General features: G+C 41.2%; 2 protein-coding genes and 3 long non-coding RNA genes across 6 annotated transcripts in view; 4 read left to right on the forward strand and 1 right to left on the reverse strand.

Moving 5' to 3' along the window:
* LOC6588793 (trissin receptor) overlaps positions 1 to 20,521 on the forward strand; it is a 68,427-nt gene that overhangs the window by 4,006 nt on the left and 43,900 nt on the right. The window lies entirely within an intron of this gene.
* Positions 7,367 to 7,980, reverse strand: LOC6589288. The gene is made up of 2 exons (XM_002014239.2): positions 7,935 to 7,980; positions 7,367 to 7,861 (listed from the first exon to the last, which is right to left on the reverse strand). The coding sequence occupies exons 1-2, from the start codon at positions 7,944 to 7,946 to the stop codon at positions 7,589 to 7,591; spliced, it is 285 nt and encodes a 94-aa protein (XP_002014275.1). The 5' UTR covers positions 7,947 to 7,980; the 3' UTR covers positions 7,367 to 7,588.
* On the forward strand, positions 11,707 to 12,155 carry LOC113565671. Its single transcript, XR_003408708.1, has 3 exons — positions 11,707 to 11,775; positions 11,828 to 11,989; positions 12,046 to 12,155. It is a non-coding gene; the product is annotated as an uncharacterized LOC113565671 (long non-coding RNA).
* Positions 16,799 to 17,118, forward strand: LOC113565673. The gene is made up of 2 exons (XR_003408711.1): positions 16,799 to 16,854; positions 16,913 to 17,118. It is a non-coding gene; the product is annotated as an uncharacterized LOC113565673 (long non-coding RNA).
* Positions 18,143 to 19,132, forward strand: LOC113565672. Of its 2 annotated transcripts, none has more exons than XR_003408710.1 (3): positions 18,143 to 18,157; positions 18,882 to 19,043; positions 19,100 to 19,132. It is a non-coding gene; the product is annotated as an uncharacterized LOC113565672 (long non-coding RNA). The 2 variants fall into 2 exon arrangements; XR_003408709.1 differs by lacking the exon at positions 18,143 to 18,157 and adding an exon at positions 18,815 to 18,829.

Here is a 20,521-nt window from a genome sequence, read left to right on the forward strand (position 1 = left end):
AAATACTGCACGGGAGTACATATGAACTTATAATGGGCTTGGGGTAACATTCTTTGAGATCTGGTCTTCCTGGTTCCAGGCACTACAGAGTACTTATGTTCCCTTCTTTGGGCCCTTCAATGGAAGAAATTTATTCATTTTGATTTCGAGACTTGAACATTCATTTGAAAATGGCACTGTTTGGCTTCTGGCTTAATTTTCTTCAATTATGGCTATTCGGACGGACACGAACGCCCTGGAGCCTATGCCTCCACCTCCGCCACCGCCTTCGCCTTCGAAAACAAAGTCATAAATTCTCATTTGCCAAGTGAAAGTAAAGTAACAATGTTGGAAACAATTTTCTCCGTCTCTATATCCCCGTGCTTATCCCCCAGTTCTATTGTCTGCGTGCTGTGGCCGGCCGAAAGCAATTAAACTTTACACAAAATATTTAATTGATTTCCCGCAAACCAAAATCTATTGGCTTCTGTCATTTTCGTCGGGAAAACATATTTCTCATTCATTCACTAATTGATATATTTCTGTCAGAATTGTTGGTCCTTTGGGGTGGCATTTAAATGAACATTCTCGTATTTCCCACCAAGCATATCACATTTAATTAAAAGTCTCTCTGGGAGGAGCACAAAAAATGTAAGTCCTGGCGGGGCACAAGCACAAGGAAGTGGAGATTATCTGTGTCTGGGAATTTTGTTTGAGTGCGTTCATTTGTCGATCCGGGAATGGGGAGTATCTACACCCTGATGCCAATTCTTTGAAATATTCGCATGTAACTTTAGTCGATGTAATGACGCCGAGTTTCTTGAGCATGTGTCTGCCATTCGATAAGACGATTTTTGACTAATTTGAAGGCCATTTTTCTTTGGCAATGGATCGTCTGGTTTGTTTGGTATCGGTATTTGATAGTTCTTATCTATAGAGAAGTGCTGAGGAGCTTCGCAAAATACTATTACCCTGTCGTTTGGTACAGTCCCTCCGGAACAGTCACTGAGAGCTTATATTCATCTCTCTCTATGTTTCCCTGACTGCCCAACTCTCATCTAGTTTTCCCGCTAATGTGCCCTGTCTAATTTAAATACTGTTTCTGCTGTTCAGAACCCTTCGCCCACGTAGTCCCGTAGTTGGCCGAGCTTTCATTTGTTGCTTAATAGCTTGCTTAAAAATTAAAAACTAATTTACCCGAATTAAACCAACACACGCCGCAGCGTGGTGCCACGGGATGGTGGCGGGAAATAATTTACCGCCTCCCGTTTGGGGTATGCCACCAATCTGTTCCAGGGCTGGACAAACATGCCGCAGCAGGATGACGCAGTGTGGCAGCCACAGTATAGCGGATGCCGCTTGCTGCCACGTTCGGCAATTTGCATGAAATGCGATTTTTCCCACAGCGAAGCGCAGACGTTGCATAATATTTTCTGTTGTGTGTGTGAGGGGTGCGGAGGCGGGTTGGAGAATGGGGAATGGGGGGGCGGTTGAAATGGCGGTTGCCCAGTCCCGAAAAGCATGCAATGGAATGCATTAAACGGGCGCATTATGCGCACATTTTGATGCGGCGCCTTCCACCGTGGAACGAGGCTCTAGGCACGGGGCACGCGGCAGGCGTCAGCGTTTCGCTATTAAAAGTTGTGATGCGTAAAATCAGTATTACAGTTTCTGCCCCCGTCTTTCACACTTTCACGACTTGCCACCGAAAAACTTGAAGCTTTAATCAACGTTGCACTGTGCCGCCGATGAGCCGATAATGAAGGCATTGTGTTACCCCAAAAGCTGAAGCTGGGAACAACTAAAGTTTACATATATACCTTCACATTCCCGATTCCTTGGAAACAGTGTACTCCCATCCATTATATACAACACCGTCTGCTGCCCTTATACTACTGATAAACTGTAGGCTTGTAAGACGATTGTTCAGTGATTATAATTAATGCAAGCCAGAGCATATGCACACACCCAGAGACGCACAGATGCACAGATACGATGCTGATGGCAGTACTCTCTGCAGTCCCATTGGGGAATCTGCAGAATGCCGCAAACTAAACAATGAACTCTCTCTCTAACCAGCCAACAGCAACACAACCCATTCCCACAGCCAGGAATGCCAAACAACCAAGAAACAATCCGTCCATCCATCCATCTTGTGTGTCGGGCATTTGATATTTGCTCGGGGAAATCCCTCAAAAAAGATTTCTATAGAGTTTTCCCATGCGGACCGACTGTTGTGTGCATGGTGTGAAAATGTGGAATGGCTGCTGCTTCCACATATTACTATTTGTGTATCTAAAGCTGCGGTTTTTCTCAGGAGACTTGCATATAAATGGTTAATAAGCTGGATGATGTTGTGTGGGAGTTGATGGAGAAACGAAAAAAGAATTCATAGGAGAATTAATTAAAGTTTGAAGATCTGCATTTCATGAATCAGCTCTCTCGATTTCAATTAATTATTGTATTTTTCATGAAATTCCATTTACGCCACGCTGTCACTCAGTCCTGGCCTGGAAGAAAGCTGACAAATTATTTATGTTAATTATAGTTCCAGGGGGTGTCCCAGTTGTCGCTGACCATACTCCCAACTGTTGCCCATATCTTTTTGCCATTTTCCATTGCCATTTTTCCCCTTGCCATTTACCATTTTTCTCTTGTTTTTTAATTATTTCATTCGGACAGGGTTCATTTCTGTAAGTGGCCAAATTAAGGAATTATATGGAAACAATGGTCGGAACGGAATTAAATTTCATGCTTGGCCAATTGCAAGAATTTAAAAGTTTTCAACGTTTTCTCGACATCTCAGCGGATCTGTGTGCGTGTGTGTGTGTATACGGGCATTATGCAATAGCCACAATCCACAATTAGTTGTGCACTTAATCCGAGATGAAAACAGCACCCACAACCAACCACCCCAAAATGGCAGCCAACAGAGCAGAATGACACCCCGATTAGCACTCTCCTCCGCCCTTGGGGGGGGGGGCCATGCCACCCAATTTTCCCAACAATTTCCCACGGTGCCCATCAAGTTGCTTGCTAAATGTTGGGCAATTAGTCGGGCGGTGGCTGTTGTTTACTCCAAACTGAAAATGAAACGCAAAACGCCAAAACCAAAACCAAAAAGCGATTCGGAAACTTTAATCCTGATTATGTGCTGATTTATGTCCATCCTTAACCGATTCGCATATTAATCAGAACGAAATGAAGCCTCAAGGTTGTCTGGGCAGGCACAACTGATGGAAAAACAATACCGAAACTCTCTCGATGACTCTCGTTCGAGAAGGTGGTTTTTGCCAATCAGAAACAATATGGAAACTTTTCGGGCATTCGGGCCCCTCTCTCAGAACGCTTCCTCCATTGCTTAATTAATAAAGCCACTGTGCGTAATATTTGACTTTGATGGCAGCCCGTCAGCCATGGCCCAGGCACAGGACTCATAGAGAGGTCTCTGTCTGGGGCCGTGGCAGGTGTTTGTGTGCTAATGAATGAATATTCCTCGCCACCAACTCCTCAAAAGGGGTTCCCAAGGTTACTTTGGGGGGGGATTATTGTAATTGGAAACTTGCGTGGCGTGGCGAGGCGAGGCGAGGCGTTGAGGGGCACCAATTCTCAGAACTCGCTTGGACAAGATTGGAATGTGGCTTAAAGAGTTGCTAAAATGTGGAAACCTAGCAAGAGTATTAGGTTTATCTTCTTTGATATGCGAATATATGTAATATGTAACCCCAAAGTGTATGTCTTACTGGGAAAGAACAATGGCAAAGGGAAAAGCCCCATTCCATTCTAATCCATTTAATACATCAGTAACAAGGTTCTGCCCAATTTCCCCCATAAGCCTAATAACTGCAACTTCGCTTGCCCCATTCGACTTCACATTCGTTCAACCTACTTACGGGCTGACAAATGTGCCAATCGAATCGAATGTGCAACATCCACACCCTGATGCCTCGACCCTGCCTGCACTGCACGACTCAATCAAAAAGTTCGGGGGGCTTAGCTCCCAATCATCAGCATTTTGTGGGCCTATTTTTTGGGGAGTGCGGTGGGGGCTTTATTAAACGATTTTCCGCAAATAAATCAATGGCTCTTGCATTCTTTGAGCTGACTTCTGCCTCATAAATATCAAGAGTAATGCAAAATGTTGTCTACTCTTGGCGCTTGGCGCTTGGCCTGGCTTTCGTGACGTGTAAGCGGATTGGGGAAACTTCCGAGCTGCCAAACTGCAATTTGCCAAAACGACCCACAGCCCAACCCCCAACCCCCTGCCCAACACTGTTCCGCCCTGCCCTGCACTGCCCTGCCCCATTAAATGCATCAAGTCCAAGTCGGTGCACACAAATCCTTTTTGCCAGCTTGATTTATGGTTGCTGTCGTTGCCGGCTGGAAGGCGACCAATTGGGCCATCATTATGGAGGAGGAGGCAGTCCCATGCAATTTGTCAAACTTTTGCAGCTACAGTCACAACAGGAGTTAAATGAGCTGTGTAAGTCGAAGACATTCTAAGTAGCAATTATGCAATTACTTCCGGCCAGAGGAGGAGGGGACTTCACGGCCAGAAGCACTCGTAAAAATGTATTCACTTCAGATACGAGATACCCAGGCCATCAAACATGCTCTCTTTGGTTTATTTGGGCACCATTTTATGGGTCCAGATACATAGATAGACAGACGTTCGTGGCAATTGGATGCGAGACACTGATGAAGGATATACTCACAGTGAGTCGTAAACATGTTGCCCAGCGAAGTGCAATCAAAAGTCCGAGGCCCAGAGCAATCACAAATCAGCAACAGTTACTCCGACTGTAATATCTTGAACTAAACAAAGTACAGAGACCGCAACAATCACAGAGAAGACCTCAAAAGAATGCCTGACGCCTGGCAAATTAAATGTAAATTTGTTAAACATTCTTCAGCACATTCCTCTGCCAAGTCCCATCGATGGGTAGCAAAAGGGTCACAAAGTAAACATGCCTCTAAAAATACGCCTTACCTCTCGTGGGCTCTATAAAAATACAAGCAACACAAAAAAATATGTAAAAAAGAGAGGGCAAACAGTGGCTTAACATGGCCATTTGTCTAGGACCTGGGCTGGCAATAAAAAATGTTGTCTTGCTTTGTACACGAAAAAAAATGCCCTGGCCCCAGCCTGGCATACTTTCGGGCCAACAAGACGTGGCCCAAAACATTTGTGTTTACGTGGGCCGGCTATGACTGCGGCTCTCTTAGAGGAAGGAACGAACATGCAAAGTAGCTGCCGAAGCAGGCGGCAGGCACCTTTAGAACCCCACAAACAAGGACTATTGCCATTCGAGGCGGCAGACAAATTTCGTTGAGTACTCGAGTTTTTGTATAGTATTCCCTACAGAGCAAGGGCAATGACAGCTTTGATAGCACTGGGAATTTCTAGCATCGATAATTATCGAGATTCATCGATTATTATAGCGATTTTTGATAGAAGTGTGCATAAAAGATTGATTTGAGGAATCAAATGAATGAGATATTAAAGTGAAACTGAACTTTTTGGAACGATTTATTTTTATATGATCGATAAAACTCACCTGTAAGATATATGTATCGATAACAGCTATAATAGGATATTCGATATTAGCATTGATATGTTCTTAGGGATGTACATCCCGTGAGTCGTGAATATATCCTCATTATTGCCCAGAAGATCGCTTTCTTATATATGGTTTACCTATAAAGGGTATTCATGTACCCGCTTTGAAAGCACACCCTCTCTGCCTTCTGCTCTCTGCCTGCTGCTTGCTGTTTAATATTGTTGCCGCTCTCAAGAAGCAGTTTGGAGCATTTGCGGTCTACTCTCTGAGGTGTTCTACAAGCCGAGCACGTCTCTGCTCTGCGGGTTGCGGTAGAATGCGAGGGAGGGTCCTGCAGGGTCCATGCAGTTTTGGGAGAGCTGGGAGTGGGCTCTGTCCATGGAGTGGCTGCTCTACATGAAGGCTTGGAGTGAATGGGTCTTCTACATGCAGATGCAGGTTGAAAAGTGCACTGGCAGTTGGACTTTTCGCCATGGCTGGTGTTTGTTTAAGGATTGCCTTGCCTTGCCCTGCCCTGCCCTGCCCTGCCTTGTCTTGACTTGACTTAGGGAAAGTGAGGGCTCAAGCAGCTAAGCGGCTTTCGTCCAAATGCTAAAAGTTTTTCCCCAGCCAGGCGTGGAAATTTGTTGAGCATATTTTCAGGAGTGGATAATTAGGGACATGCCTTTTCTGCCATGCCACGCTTCTGGCTCTCTGCACAAACAGTCCTTGGCCTTAGAAGGAAGTCCCACTTTGGCTTGGGCTTGGGCTTGGGCTGAATGTCAATGCGGTTGGCAATAAATTTCACTATTTCACTGACACTGCACTTTTGCTAAATGACACGGGGCTTAGCCACCAAAGACTTTTGCTTTCTTTTGCAAGCCCCCGACCGCGAACCGCGAACCGCTTTCTGCTTAGCGTTCAGCCAAGGTTTATTGAAATTTTGTGCATTTCTTGCATTATTCCATTGTTTGGGGGCGTGCCTCACATATGAGTCTTCCTCCAAAAAAGGAGGAAACTAAAAGTTTTCCCTGTCTCTGGATTGTCAGCTGCCTGCGGTCGGGTTTGGGGGCCTTCATCTCTCTCGTTTGGCTTGTGGCTAGATTTGAAAACTTTTATTTAACATGTGTGGTAACATTTTCCGGAGGTTTTCCGCTTTGCCAGTTATACATTCCCATACATTAATCCTGCCCGATGCCACAAAAAAGTTTCTCGTTTCGCTAGAAACTCTTCGACAAATTACAGCTCAAGTGGCGGAGAATGATGACAGCGATTGAAGGTCACATATGTGTGGAAAGTACACTTTCTTCACCATTATTAAAACTAATAAAAACAATCAAGTGAAGTGTTCTTTCCAAATTAGATAGTAAAAACACGATAGATCATTGATACCTAGAGATTTATGTCATTATAGACATCTTTTGACATTCCATGTGGGGATTAGATGATGCAAAATATTAGCTTATAGATTTTCTTATGGATTACCTTACACTGAGGGACAAAGGGATACTTTAAGAGAGTTTCCAAACCCCAAAGAACCTTAGGAGCTAGACGATGAACTCCCGAAAGTCTTTTCCCAGTGTAGAAAGCTTTCCATTCAGCTCACGCACCAGGTCCCATGTCAAACCTTAACCGAACTGTCAGCTGACGTCCACAACAGACAGCGCAGCAACACACCTGACAGCACCTGATGGTATGCTCCTGCCCCAGCACCCGACCCACCTGGAAGGTAGAGGAAAATCTGTGCCAGCGATTTACGAGCCAGTCCCTGCCACGGGGTGTGTAGACCCCTTGAGAATCTCTAGGGGGATGGAAGTATTGGGCGAACCTCAGAAGGCCACTCGAAATGGTTTACAATGCTCTCTCAGTTTATTCAGTGTTTGAGTGAAAGTGTGCTAATAGTTTTGTGTAAATAAGGTCCATTGGAGTGTACAATTTCTTAGAATCAAACGCGTTAGCCATTTCTAGAGTCTGGTTTTCTTGGAATTTGGTTATGTTTCGTGTTTACCATTTTAGTCGAGTGTCAGTTAGAGTAAAAGTGTAAATGAGTGTAATTTTCTCGTACACTTTTACTTTTTCTTGTCCTTACTGTCCTTCTTGTCCTTCTTTCCGCCACTGCCCGGTGGACAGGAGCTCAGATAACCGCCACTCATCATGCGCTCAAAGGCATCCATCGGATCGTAGTGGGAGTAGAAGGTCTTGTACTTGGCCTTGCGCGGCGCATTATGAAAAACGTAGAGACCAATCGGTGCAATCAATGCCAGCACACAGGCCACCTTCAAGTTTCGCAATGATTTTTTCAGATGCGTATCGTGCATTGGGAACTTAAAGACAGGCTTTGACTGAAAAATACATTCAAGAAATTATTTTTTTTTTATCAAATAATTTCTGAATGTTTTGATTTTGTTTTCTCACCGCTTGCCCCATTTTGCCGATTTTTGTATTATAAAAATCCAAAATAAAGGTCTTGATTCGTCAACAGCTCGTACAGAAATGGAATGAAATTTATTTTCCAGTTGCAAAGTAAGTAAATGCAAAGTCACCGACTACTTGGTCAAATGAAAATCCGACTAAACCTTAGAAAATATTTCAAACAGTGCTGGTAAATGATTTTGCACTTGAACTTTACAACACTACTTGTAACCTAGACTAGTCTTAATAGCTGAATGGCGTTAGACTTTGCGAACTGACTATCTGGAAAAACATAGACAGCCTTATGGGAGAAGCACTGCGAATGATATGAATGTTTTTTTTTGTTGGAAAACATAATTTTTCACAAATAGTACTTCAGTTACTCGACTAGATGTCTACGAACACTAATTTTGAGGTTTGTCTTAAGCAAAGTCTTATGTCATCTTATCCTTTAAAAGTACTAGATTTCGAACTGAAGAACTTACATTTTAAATTGCTTAAGCATTCGGTATATTGCTTTAAGATTTCTTAAAGTTAATTTAAATTAACAAATTAGAAAATCTTACAAAAATGTCAGCTTTTTATGTCCTTTCTTGACAACTGCCTTTCCTCTCAGAATAACACAAAAAAATGTCTTGTCAAAAAGTCAATTAAGTCGGTGCTTTTCCCCAATACAAGAAAATTCAATTAAACGAAAAGAAATGAATTAATTTGATGGCCTTGCCATATGGGGCTTTGCAGGGGCACAGACTGAAAAGGGTTCCTCCTGAAATACACAATAAACTGACTACTGACTTTTACCCTGCTATTATCCCAGCTAAAAGTACTCCCTGCGTGACTGACGACTGACTTTTGGCAAAAGTTTAGGGATATTTGCTTTTGAGCCCCTTTGTACTGCCTCTGTGGTAGGAACCTTTGGACAATGTCCAGACACGGCCAACAAACATTTTTACAACCCAAAGTGGGCGTGGGGGGTGGGGGGGTGGACTGGGCTGGAGACTGGGACGTCCGTGTAAGCTATTTTTAAAGAGGCCTCGTCTGCCCCGTGGCAACTTATTGGCATTGCCAGAACTCGAATCCAGACTCCGTTAAGGCCAAAGGCCAAAGCCAATCTGTCAGTCGGACACTCAGCTGCGGTTACACTAATTTCATTTGGTTTCTTCATCCACTTCATTCATCAAACTTAGATGTGGCTAAGTATCTTTGATCAATGCTGATGAATGCTGAAAGTATATTTAACGAATGTTACAAATGACGAAGAAACGGGTTGTGTTCGAAAAGCAATTCTTTGTAGGTCATTGAAGTCCTTCCTTCTTTCTATTCATCTGAGTTTATTGTAGCTTTTAACGCCTCAATATGTTGGTTTTCTTCAATTTCTTTTTACACCGCAGTGTTTTCGTGTTTATTTCAGCTTTTGATTCAGGTTGCAATGTGCAACCAAGTGCAAAGACCTAAAAATAAAATAAAAAGAAAGCCCCAAACCTGTTGCACCCACTGCTAATCAGGGCACAAACATCCTTTCGCCTCCAGTTTACGATTGTGGTAACAGCTTCTCATTCTGTGGTCACACATTGATGGCGGGGAGAAGTCCCCTCTCTCTGTGCTTGCGGACCTCTTGGTCCTTTGCTTTCATAAGAGGGATACAAATAGCTCCTTCTTCAGTTGGAGTGCAGAGAAAAAAAATCATCTGCTTCTGTGGTTTCCATCTGTGCATCAGAATTAGTTCATAGAATGAATGGTGGATGGGGCTCAAGTTTGTTTGCTTTTCTGGTCTCAATGCGGGTAATTATGCAGTGGCAGTGGCAGTGGCAGTGGCAGTGGCAGTGCTGGGTCACCCCGAGAATCAATTATTGACTCCACATGTTGTACCATAATTACACGAGAGCAAGACATGCTAATTGGCTCGAAATGGTGGCGGATAGGATGCGGCCAAGACTACGGTCTACGGAGGAGTCGTGTCGCTGATTGCCAATATATTCGCTGGTCAAGGGCACAAGGATGTGTGAATGCTGCTTCATTAAGGCTATGCAGATGTACACGGATTGTGTTTGCGGCCGTGTTGACTCTTGACTGATTGCAGGCACGGATACATGACATTTGACACTTTGAAGGGGTCAAATTCAAGGAGTTCCTGCTTATTCTCTATTGGTTATGTTGGAGACAAAAGGAATTATGGGAAAAGTAGAGTATGGGATATCTGAGGGATTCTCTCTGAATATTCTTTCTTTATTCAACAAGAAAATTGACTTCCCCGAAATTCCTTTAGCGCCAATCACAACCCGTTCCCACATAATCTGTGAACCCTTTTAGGGCATGGCATCTTTTTCCATGGCCCATTTCAAGACGCTTACCAAAACGTGACAAATTCCACTTGGTATGCAAATTCAAGACATTTTCTTTCAATTCCTGTCAACTTTAACGATTTGTCCCTTGTTCGACTTAAAATTTAAGCCACATGACAAATGCACTGCGAAAAAGTGCCACTAAATTGAACAGAGAACACCCCGAAACGTGTTGTTAGTTGCGTTTTTCTTCCCTCAGTGTACTATTCCCTTCTGTCTGTCGCTGTCGCTGTCTGTGTTTTTGTTTTTTTTGTTTTTTTTTGCTTGGGGAACAGCAGCACCTGGAGCAGTACCTAATTGCTGGCTGGGAATTCCGTAGAAAACAAAATGTTCTTTGAATTGTATTTTACGGAGTTGATGTTCGTTTTGCGAAAAGTTTTCGCTTGGGACTCTGGAACTCTGGAACTCTGGATTTGCATTTGGCAATTAAATTACCAGGCTAACCACTTGGCAAAAATACGTTTTGAGCGTTGACTTTTTACTTTTCTCCGACTGTCGACCACTGCCCACTGACCATTCAACTTTGACCGGACGCGAACGCTTTTAAAATCACGTTGCATAGGCAGCATTGGTGCATTGAACTGTCGCCCAGGTTTGATTCTCCGGGGGCCGCCGCAAAGCGAGAGACAATTTCAATATGTTGTGTGCCGGATGGCGTTGAAGGCGATTATAAATATAAGCTCTGTTGCCCTCTCAGCGCCCACCCACTGCCAATGCCAATGGCTTGACAAAGGCAAAATGGCTTGCATACTCGTGGGCGTCTTCTATCTGTCGAGAGAGATAGAGAGTCTATATATCTTGGCTATCGCATGTCGAGAAACTTTCAAGTGTCTTTTGGCCCAAACAGATCCAATGAAATTTGAGTAGAATTTTGAACTTTTAATGCTTCACCGCCTACACACACACTGTGCACCGTTTAGATTGGGCAAACGTTTCGATTTCCAAAATGGTTAACGCACATAAGAAAAAAAAAAACTTTTCGCTTCACTTCAATTTATTTCATTGGCAACACGAAACTCAGAGAATGGTCCAAAATGATTGCGAGAGTGAGGGGTGGATGGAAAAGCAATAAATTTAATTTGAAAAACTTTTCAAGATTTAAAGGTACTTTTAGTAGTCATGGAATTGTGATTTAAATATTACAATGTTTTTTTTATAGACGACTTTTAATCCGGAGTGTCAGATACTCAATGTTCTATTGATTGATTAAATAAATCAAATCAACTCTACGCAAAAAAATATAATTATAAGGGAAGCTATTGTTTTTAGGTAATTTATTTATTTATTTTTATAAATTACATATATAAGAGAGTTCCATTTGCAACGGACGTGTCTGGTTACACAACCTGAATCTAATATAATAGCATGCAAAATTATAAATGTCGCGCCTATCAGGCTGGATGTATAAAAGCACTGCATGTTGCTAAAAAATATTCAAGCTGTTGTATTATCCCAACTGTTGAGCATCGTCATGAGGGCCCTCTTGATTCTTTCCTTAATCGGTGAGTTTTAGAGCGTGAATTTTGTAATTTAGTTCATTATTTTCTCTTTAAGCGTTGTCCACGTCAACTCTTATTAAAAAGTGCTCAGATCCAGCATGTACCCTGGAGTACAGTCCTGTTTGTGGGACGGATGAAAAGGGTGAGGAACATGTCTTTGGTAACAGATGTTTTTTCAAAGGTGCTAACTGCATGCGTAAGGAATCAGGGTTGCCACGTAAGACTAAAAAATAACAGTTTTTAGAAACGATTCAAATCAATCTCATTTTACAGCTTTAAAACTTAAATTTTTTGGTTGCTCTTCCGCAAAAATATTATAATGCTATAAATATCTGTGGGGATATGGGAGTTGTAAAATGAAATATATGTAAATACGACTCTGATCTTTGCATTCTATTTATTTTACACCTTCTACAATTTGCACATATTTAGATACGGAGCTCGTTTGCATGGGGAAATCATTGAACATCGGATTGAAGTGATAATACCCTCAGCAAGGGGCGGGGCTGGTTACACAACCTGAATCTAATATAATAGCATGACAAATTATAAATGTTGCGCCTATCAGGATGGATGTATAAAAGCACTGTATGTCGTTAAAAAATATTCAAGTTGTTGTAGTTTCAGAACCGTCAACTGTTCAGAACCGTCATGAGGGCCTTCTTGATGCTTTCCCTAATCGGTGATTTTCAGAGTGTGAATTTTGGAATTTTGCTAACTTTTTATTTATTTTATTTTTCTCTATAAGCTTTGTCCTCATCAATCGATACTAAAAGTTGCTTTAGTCCAAGGTGTACTTTTGAGTACAGTCCTGTTTGTGCGGTGGATGAAAAGGGGGTGGAACATCCCTTTGGGAACCGTTGCTATTTCGAAAATGCTAATTGCAGGCGTGAGGAAAAGCATTTGCCTAGTAAGACAAAAAAGGAGAAGTTTGTGAAAGTTGTTTAAATTAATCTAATTTTACAGCACTGAAAATTAGTTTTATGGATTGCCTCCCTGGAAAGGGACTATAACGTTCTAAATATTTGTGGGGATATGGGACTTATAAAATTAAATATATCTTAATACGACTCTGATCGTTGGATTTTAATTAATTTAATTAATTCCGTCTACAATCTGTTCACATTTATGGCTAGATCACAGAAATACGAATGTGTATTACTTTTCGAAAGACACCTCTCCGTTGAAAAGATATTTGATTTATTTTTAGTTTGATTGATTTTAATTTTCTCCATGTATTATCAAAATTAGAAATAAGAGTGATCTCTGATTTTAATAAAAAATCAGTATTTTTAATTTGAATAAAAAAAGACAGAATCCCCCCGATCCCTGGAGAAATATACATACATACATAAATATGCCATTATTTACTTGAATAATCGATTGCTTAATCGATTATTCGACTGATTTTTGCTTTACGCACTGCTTCGTTGTTTTTTGTTCGGTTCTTTGCACTGCCTTAATATTATGAAGAGGCCCTTCTTCTTTGCAAGAATTCTGTTCTAAACGCTTGTTTCATTCACCAAGTGCTGAGTAATACCAAGGAATAATCAACGTTTTGGCCTTCCTCCTCCAGCGCCATTAACTCCGTCAGTCACTGGTCTGGCGTTCTCCACAAAGTATGATTGGACATTTTCATGCACTTGGCAGAGTTAAAGTTGATGAAATATTCTTAGCACAAGACATTTTTGGCACGAATAGACGACATTGCATGCAAAGAACAGGAGTAACTATAGCTCAGTGAACTCTCCCTCATCTATCTCCTGGCGGCCACTGAACCACAATGCCATCAGGCACTTGACGTTGTCTTGTCATTATTATCTATTAGTTATGGCCCCCACCAGAGCCGAGGGCAGGGCACAGGGCACAGGGCCCCACACTTCCCATTTGCTAATTGTAAGTTATTGACACGAAACGTGCCCTGGGCTGGCGACGATGACGGCGGATTCTTACCACGCCCACCTGTAGCCTGCGGCCCCTACAGGAGGCGCCCTTTAAGGACTGTAATTACAAACTTCCGCCGGCTATTGGCAGTGCCAAAGGATGCCCTACCGTGTGGGCAGTACGCGCTTTCTTTCTTCCCTCTGTGCCGGCTTCCTTATTAATACATCAACATAATTGAATTATAAATGCTTTGCTATACTCAAATATTGAACTTGCCCCGAGAAAAAGGGGGAGAAAAGTGGCTAGAAAATTGACGAAAAGTTTGCCTAAAGGAAACCCAAATAGGGTTTTTGGCCCACTTGAAATTCATGACTCATGTTTGAGTTGCCCTTTCATGAGCTGCAAATACGAGAACATCCCCACTAATTGGTGTCTTGTATGGCATATCAATTATCTTCGGAACTTTTTAAAAGGTTCGCCATTTGTCGGATTAGCCAATCTGTAAGACACAATTAATTTGAGGCACTGGGCTGTCCATCAGGCATCTTCCATTGCTGCCAAACTCTTTTTACCGATGAGAACCTGCACTCCTTTTTCCCGGCAAATTGCCTGTGGGCCTCACGCTTTAAAAGGGTCATAAAGCCTGTCATTTCATTTGGCATGCAACGCGCCAAGTCCACCAGGACAGGGGCTTTGTTGGCAACCGACAAGATCGTGCAATTTCCGCTTCAGTGTTTGACTTCATGCCCATATCGCTTCATCGATATCCGTGTAGCAGCACCACATGTATTCGTATTCGTATTCGTAGCCGACTCCAGGCAAAACAATGAATAAACGGCCCAGACCTGGCCAGAACAGCCCGTGACTCTTGGCTGAAGCTTCAATTTTTTTCGAGCCCATATTTCTGTTTCTATTTCTGGCATTTGGGTATTTTGTAGCTGTCTTTAAAGTTCGGTATTTATTTTGAATATCCCCGAAAAGCAAGGCGACTTTTGTCTGCTTCAAGTCTGACGAATGGCATGGCTCAATGAAGACTAACAGGGCTGCAGCTTACATGGTTTACAGCTTTTGAATGTGAACTAAATGACAAGAAAATATGTAGTCTTTTAGCAAGAAACTAAAGTAGTAAAGATAAAATTTACTCTAACAATTTATGGACTCCATTATAGACTCGATTTTGCCATCCCTGATCCCCGAATTGGCTTACTTCATTGCCTGCCTGCCAGACTGTTACCATCTGTTTGTTCTGTCAGTCCTGTAGCTGTCGTTGTTCCCAACGCATTAATGTGAGAAATTGGCCACATTTGGCTAAACGTTCATGCCCCTCTGTCTCTTTCTGGGACACGCCCCTCGCTGTGGATAATGTTGTCAACCCCAAAAACGACTGATTGAGCACTTGAAAGTGTTGTGCCATTTCGAATGACTTGTAGTGTGTCTGGTTCTGGGATGTAATTAAATAAATCAGCCCTGAAGAGCAAACAACTGCCAGGGATATCGAATGAATTTTAAACATTTTTTAAAGATGCTTAATTCATGACCAGAGTTCTATAAATGTTAAATAGATTCTTAAGATCACGTATGAGCCTAATTTGATGTTGCAAAGGGCAGAGGGTGACCCTAATGTGTCCAGAGCTCCAAGTATGAATGCGAATACAAATATATGTACTACATACCCACATTTTGTATGTCTTGTGTGTGAAGCCTGAACAAAGAAACTATCTCACAGACACACTCACAGACTGTTGCTGGCAGTGTTATCTATCTGAACGAGTGTGCCTCTGTGCCTCTGCTTGTTGGTTGGTGAGCTTTATGCCCCATTGCCGGCATCGCCATTCCGCCAAAGGGTTCATTACACTTTCCAGGGCACAACATCAAAGCCAATGAACGTATAAAATGCAAGTGTACCACAGAAGGTAGCATCCACAGAAAGGGAAGAGAAAGAAAGATGGATAGATAGAGAGCTGGAGAGAAGGAGAGAATATATGGCAACTGCAACAGCGGCAAAAATGGCAAAGCAAGCAAACACAGCAAACGAACAGCAAATTCCCAACAAAAGCCAAAGAGTCAAAGCAAAATGAAAGCAAACGTGACACATGACATTGGCCACGGTACAAATTGTGTTGGCGATGGGCGATGGGCGATGCCAATGCGCCGCAAAGTATGCAAAGCATCAGGGGTTGATGTGCATAAAATACCCCCCCTGCGGAAAATACCCGTAAGAAAGAAGCTTGCCTTCGAAGCCTTGGATAATCTTTGCAAACGGACGACTACTATGGCAGGTACTAATAACCTCCGCAGGGGTAAATCTCCGCCTTTGGTTATATGGAAAATTCTAGATTTTCGACATTCACTGCATGACTTGCATGATGCTGAAGACATTCATGCTATTCTTATGTCCCAACTGTTAAGCAACGCCACGAGGGTCCTCTTTATTCTTTCACTAATTTTTAGTAAGTTTTCCCTCTTATTTTCAAGCAATGGCCACGTCAAGACCAAGTCGAAAATTCTTTTATTTAAATCTTCCTACAAAAGAGAACCCACGGTGTGCGATTACTGGTTTCAAAGCTACGCTTTTTATGTTAAAAGAAATGATAAACAAAAATACTAACTCCCATTTCAAAGCAATTAAGAAAATTATCAGAGGGAAGTGCCCTGAAAAATAATAAATTTTTTTGTCAATCACAAAATATATTACAATTTGAAGGCTGTTCTTTTAGGATGGCATATCATACCCTTTATGGACGATATAGGTATTTGTTAGCCGTCAAATAAATACAAAAATAAAACACTTATGGTCTATATATTTGTGGGTATAATGGGTGTGGTAAATCCCTAAATGGTACTATAGTCTCTGGATTTGATATGTATATGTAGTTCCCATTTAGGGAAGGGGTCGTTTGTATAACAAAAAATACAAACATCTGATCGAAGTGTTAATACCGTCTGCATTATTCAAGTACATGGAAATTGGTTCTTTTTAATTCTAATGTTTTTTGGCATGGTGGACGTTGTTCCGGAAATTCCTATTTCTGGTTATACAATCTGAAACTAATGTAATGGCCTGCAAAATTCGAAAGTTTGCGCCTATCAGGCTGGATGTATAAAAGCACTGTATGCTGCTTAAAAATTTGTATACTGTTGTAATAGCCCTACTTCTAAGCATCGTCATGAGAGTCTTCTTGATTTTGTTCCTAATCGGTGAGTAAAACTCAGCGTGAATTTTTGCAGTTTTAATAACTTCTCTCTATATTTTAAGCTATGGCCTTAGACGAGATTAAATTTGATAAAAAAGTAAAGCTAAAAATAAAGAGCTAAAATCAACTCTGGCCTTTAGACCGTATACCTCATTTTGCGGTTGATGAAAATGGTGGTACATGCGGACTGCAGCCGTAAGTGAGCAAATTTGCCACGTAAGCTTGAAAAAATAAAACAGCTTGTCAAAAATATATAAATCAATCTCAATTCACAGCAGTCGTAATATTTATCAATGACAATTGCTCTTATTAAGGCATGGTTGTAATACATACAATATCGCATGTATTTAAATATCTAAATATCTGGGGGCATGGGAGGTGTAAATGAAATACATCTAAATACGACTCTGATCTTTAGACTCTATTTAAGTTACACCGCCCATCTGATCCAAGTGATAATACCCTCTGCAGGGAAACTAATAACTAACTAACTGAAACTAATAAAATGGCATGCAAAATTATAAATGTTGCGCCTATCAGTCTGGATGTATAAAAGCACTGCATGTCGCTAAAAAATATTCAAGTTGTTGTATTTTCCCAACTGTTGAGAATCGTCATGAGGGCCCTCTTGATTCTGTCCCTAATTGGTGAGTTTCAGAGCGTGAATTTTGGAATTTTGCTAATTTTGTATTTATTTTATTTTTCTCTATAAGCTTTGTCCACGTCAATCGATACTAGAAGTTGCATTAGTAAAAGTTGTACCGCTGAGTACAGTCCTGTTTGTGCGACGGATGAAAAGGCTGAGAAACATTTCTTTGGTAACAGTTGCCCTTTCAAAAATGCTAACTGCAGGCGTAAGGAATCAGGGTTGCCACGTAAGAGTAAAACAGAACAGTTTGTAGAAACAATTTAAATCAATCTCATTTTACAGCTCTGAAAATTATAGCTGGGGATTGCCATCCCACAAAAAGACAATAATGTTATAAATATCTGTGGGGATATTGGTGTTGTAAAATGAAATATATGTATTTAATTTACACCTTCCACAATTTGCACCCATTTAGGGAAGGAGCTCGTTTGCATGGGAAAATCATTAAACATCGGATCGAAATGATAATACCCTCAGCAAGGGGCGGGGCTGGTTACACAACCTGAATCTAATATAATAGCATGCAAAATTATAAATGTCGCGCCTATCAGGCTGGATGTATAAAAGCACTGCATGTTGCTAAAAAATATTCAAGTTGTTGTATTTTCCCAACTGTTCTGAATCGTCATGAGGGCCCTCTTGATTCTTTCCTTAATCGGTGAGTTTTAGAGCGTGAATTTTTGAATTTAGTTCATTTTTTTCTCTTTAAGCGTTGTCCACGTCAACTTCTATTAAAAGTTGCTTAATTCCAAAGTGTACCCTGGAGTACAGCCCTGTTTGTGCGACGGATGAAAACGGTGAGGAACATGTGTATGGTAACAGATGCGCTTTCAAAACTGCCACCTGCTTGCGTAAGGAATCAGGGTTGCCACGTAAGACTACAAAAGAACAGTTTGTAGAAACGATTTAAATCAATCTCATTTTACAGCTTTAAAACGTAATATTTTTGGTTGCCCTTCCGGAAAAAGATTATAATGTTATAAATATCTGTGGGGATATGGGAATTATAAAATTAAACATATTTAAATACGACTCTGAGCTTTGAATTCTATTTATTTTACACCTTCCACAATTTGCCCATATTTAGATAAGGAGCTCGTTTGCATGGGGAAATCATTGAACATCGGATTGAAGTGATAATACCCTCTGCAAGGGGCGGGGCTGGTTACACAACCTGAATCTAATATAATAGCATGCAAAATTATAAATGTCGCGCCTATCAGGCTGGATGTATAAAAGCACTGCATGTTGCTAAAAAATATTCAAGCTGTTGTATTATCCCAACTGTTGAGCATCGTCATGAGGGCCCTCTTGATTCTTTCCTTAATCGGTGAGTTTTAGAGCGTGAATTTTGTAATTTAGTTCATTATTTTCTCTTTAAGCGTTGTCCACGTCAACTCTTATTAAAAGTTGCGCAACTCCATTATGTACCCTGGAGTACAGTCCTACTTGTGCGACGGATGAAAAGGGTGAGAAATATTTCTTTGGTAACAAATGCGGTTTAAAAAATGCTAACTGCAGGCGTAAGGATTCAGGGTTGCCACGTAAGACTAAAAAAGAACAGTTTGCAGAAACGATTTAAATCAATCTCATTTTACAGCTTTGAAACGTACTTTTGATGATTGCCCTCCCCAAAAAAAACAACACATAATGTTATAAATATCTGTGGTTATATGGGAGTTGTAAAATGAAATATATCTAAATACGACTCTGATCTTTGGAAGCTTATTAATTTACACCGACCAAAATTTTGCACATATTTAGATATGGAGCTCGTTTGCATGGGGAAATCATTGAACATCGGATCGAAGTGATAATACCCTTTGCAAGGGGCGTGTCTGGTTACACAACCTGAATCTAATATAATAGCATGCAAAATTATTAATGTCGCGCCTATCAGGCTGGATGTATAAAAGCACTGTATTTTGTTAAAAAATATTCAAGTTGTTGCATTATCCCAACTGTTCAGAATCGTCATGACGGTCTTCTTGATGCTTTCCTTAATCGGTGAGTTTCAGAGCGTGAATTTTGGAATTCTCTAATGGAATTTCTCTATAAGCTTTGTCCACATCAATCGATACAAGAAGTTGCTTTAGTGCAAGGTGTACTTCTGAGTTTAGTCCTGTTTGTGCCGTGGATGGAGGGCGTGAGGAACATCCCTTTCGGAACCGTTGCTATTTCGAAAATGATGATTGCAGGCGTAAGGAAGCAGGGCTGCCACGTAAGACTAAAAAAGAACAGGTTGTAATAACGATTTAAATCAATCTCATTTTACAGCTTGGCAAATGATTGCTGGGAAATGCCAGAATGCCAGAAGAATACTGAAAATTTAGAAGAAATTCGTTTTCTAAACGAAAATCACCGAAAACTTTGGGTGGCTGTAATTTAATTATTAATTATTATAGATGGAAGGTCACGCAAAAAAGACTATGTTATAGATATCTGTGGAATATGGGTGTTGTAAAATGAAATATATCTAAATAGTACAAGATTTAAAATTTCGGAGGCTGAGTCCAATATAATTTTACACTTATCAAATTGTATGGATATTTTCTGCTGTACATTTTTGACCGCCTTATGTTTTATATATTTCTAGAATTCGTATTTAATCTATTTCAAATACTATTTGTCTAGAAAAACCATCTTTTGATTGAGAAACCTCATTCCACGATTGATTAGGATTATCTACACTTGAAGTGGGGTCGGAAATATTTTGTACAAGGTCTGTTGAAAATCAAAGTACCCGTACCACCTGCCTCATCTTAACTTCGTTGACTGGCCCTGAGAAAAGTCTTGGCAGCGAAAAGAAATGGAAGCAAATGGCTTGTATAATTGTCTTTGCCTGTGAATATTTCGGCGTTCTCCCCATCACCACCCCACTTTACGGCCACTTATCCGCCTCTCAAGGTCGTGTTTGTTCGATTTGCACATGCCCCTCGACACGTACACGAAAATCGGCTGTCCGGCCGATAATCTTTCATGCTTTCACGCTCTGAGCTGTCATTATTCATTAGACGGCTGG

This window comes from Drosophila persimilis, unplaced genomic scaffold (assembly GCF_003286085.1).
Source record: "Drosophila persimilis strain 14011-0111.01,24,50 unplaced genomic scaffold, DperRS2 tig00000191-arrow-pilon, whole genome shotgun sequence".
Taxonomy (NCBI): Eukaryota; Metazoa; Arthropoda; class Insecta; order Diptera; family Drosophilidae; genus Drosophila; species Drosophila persimilis.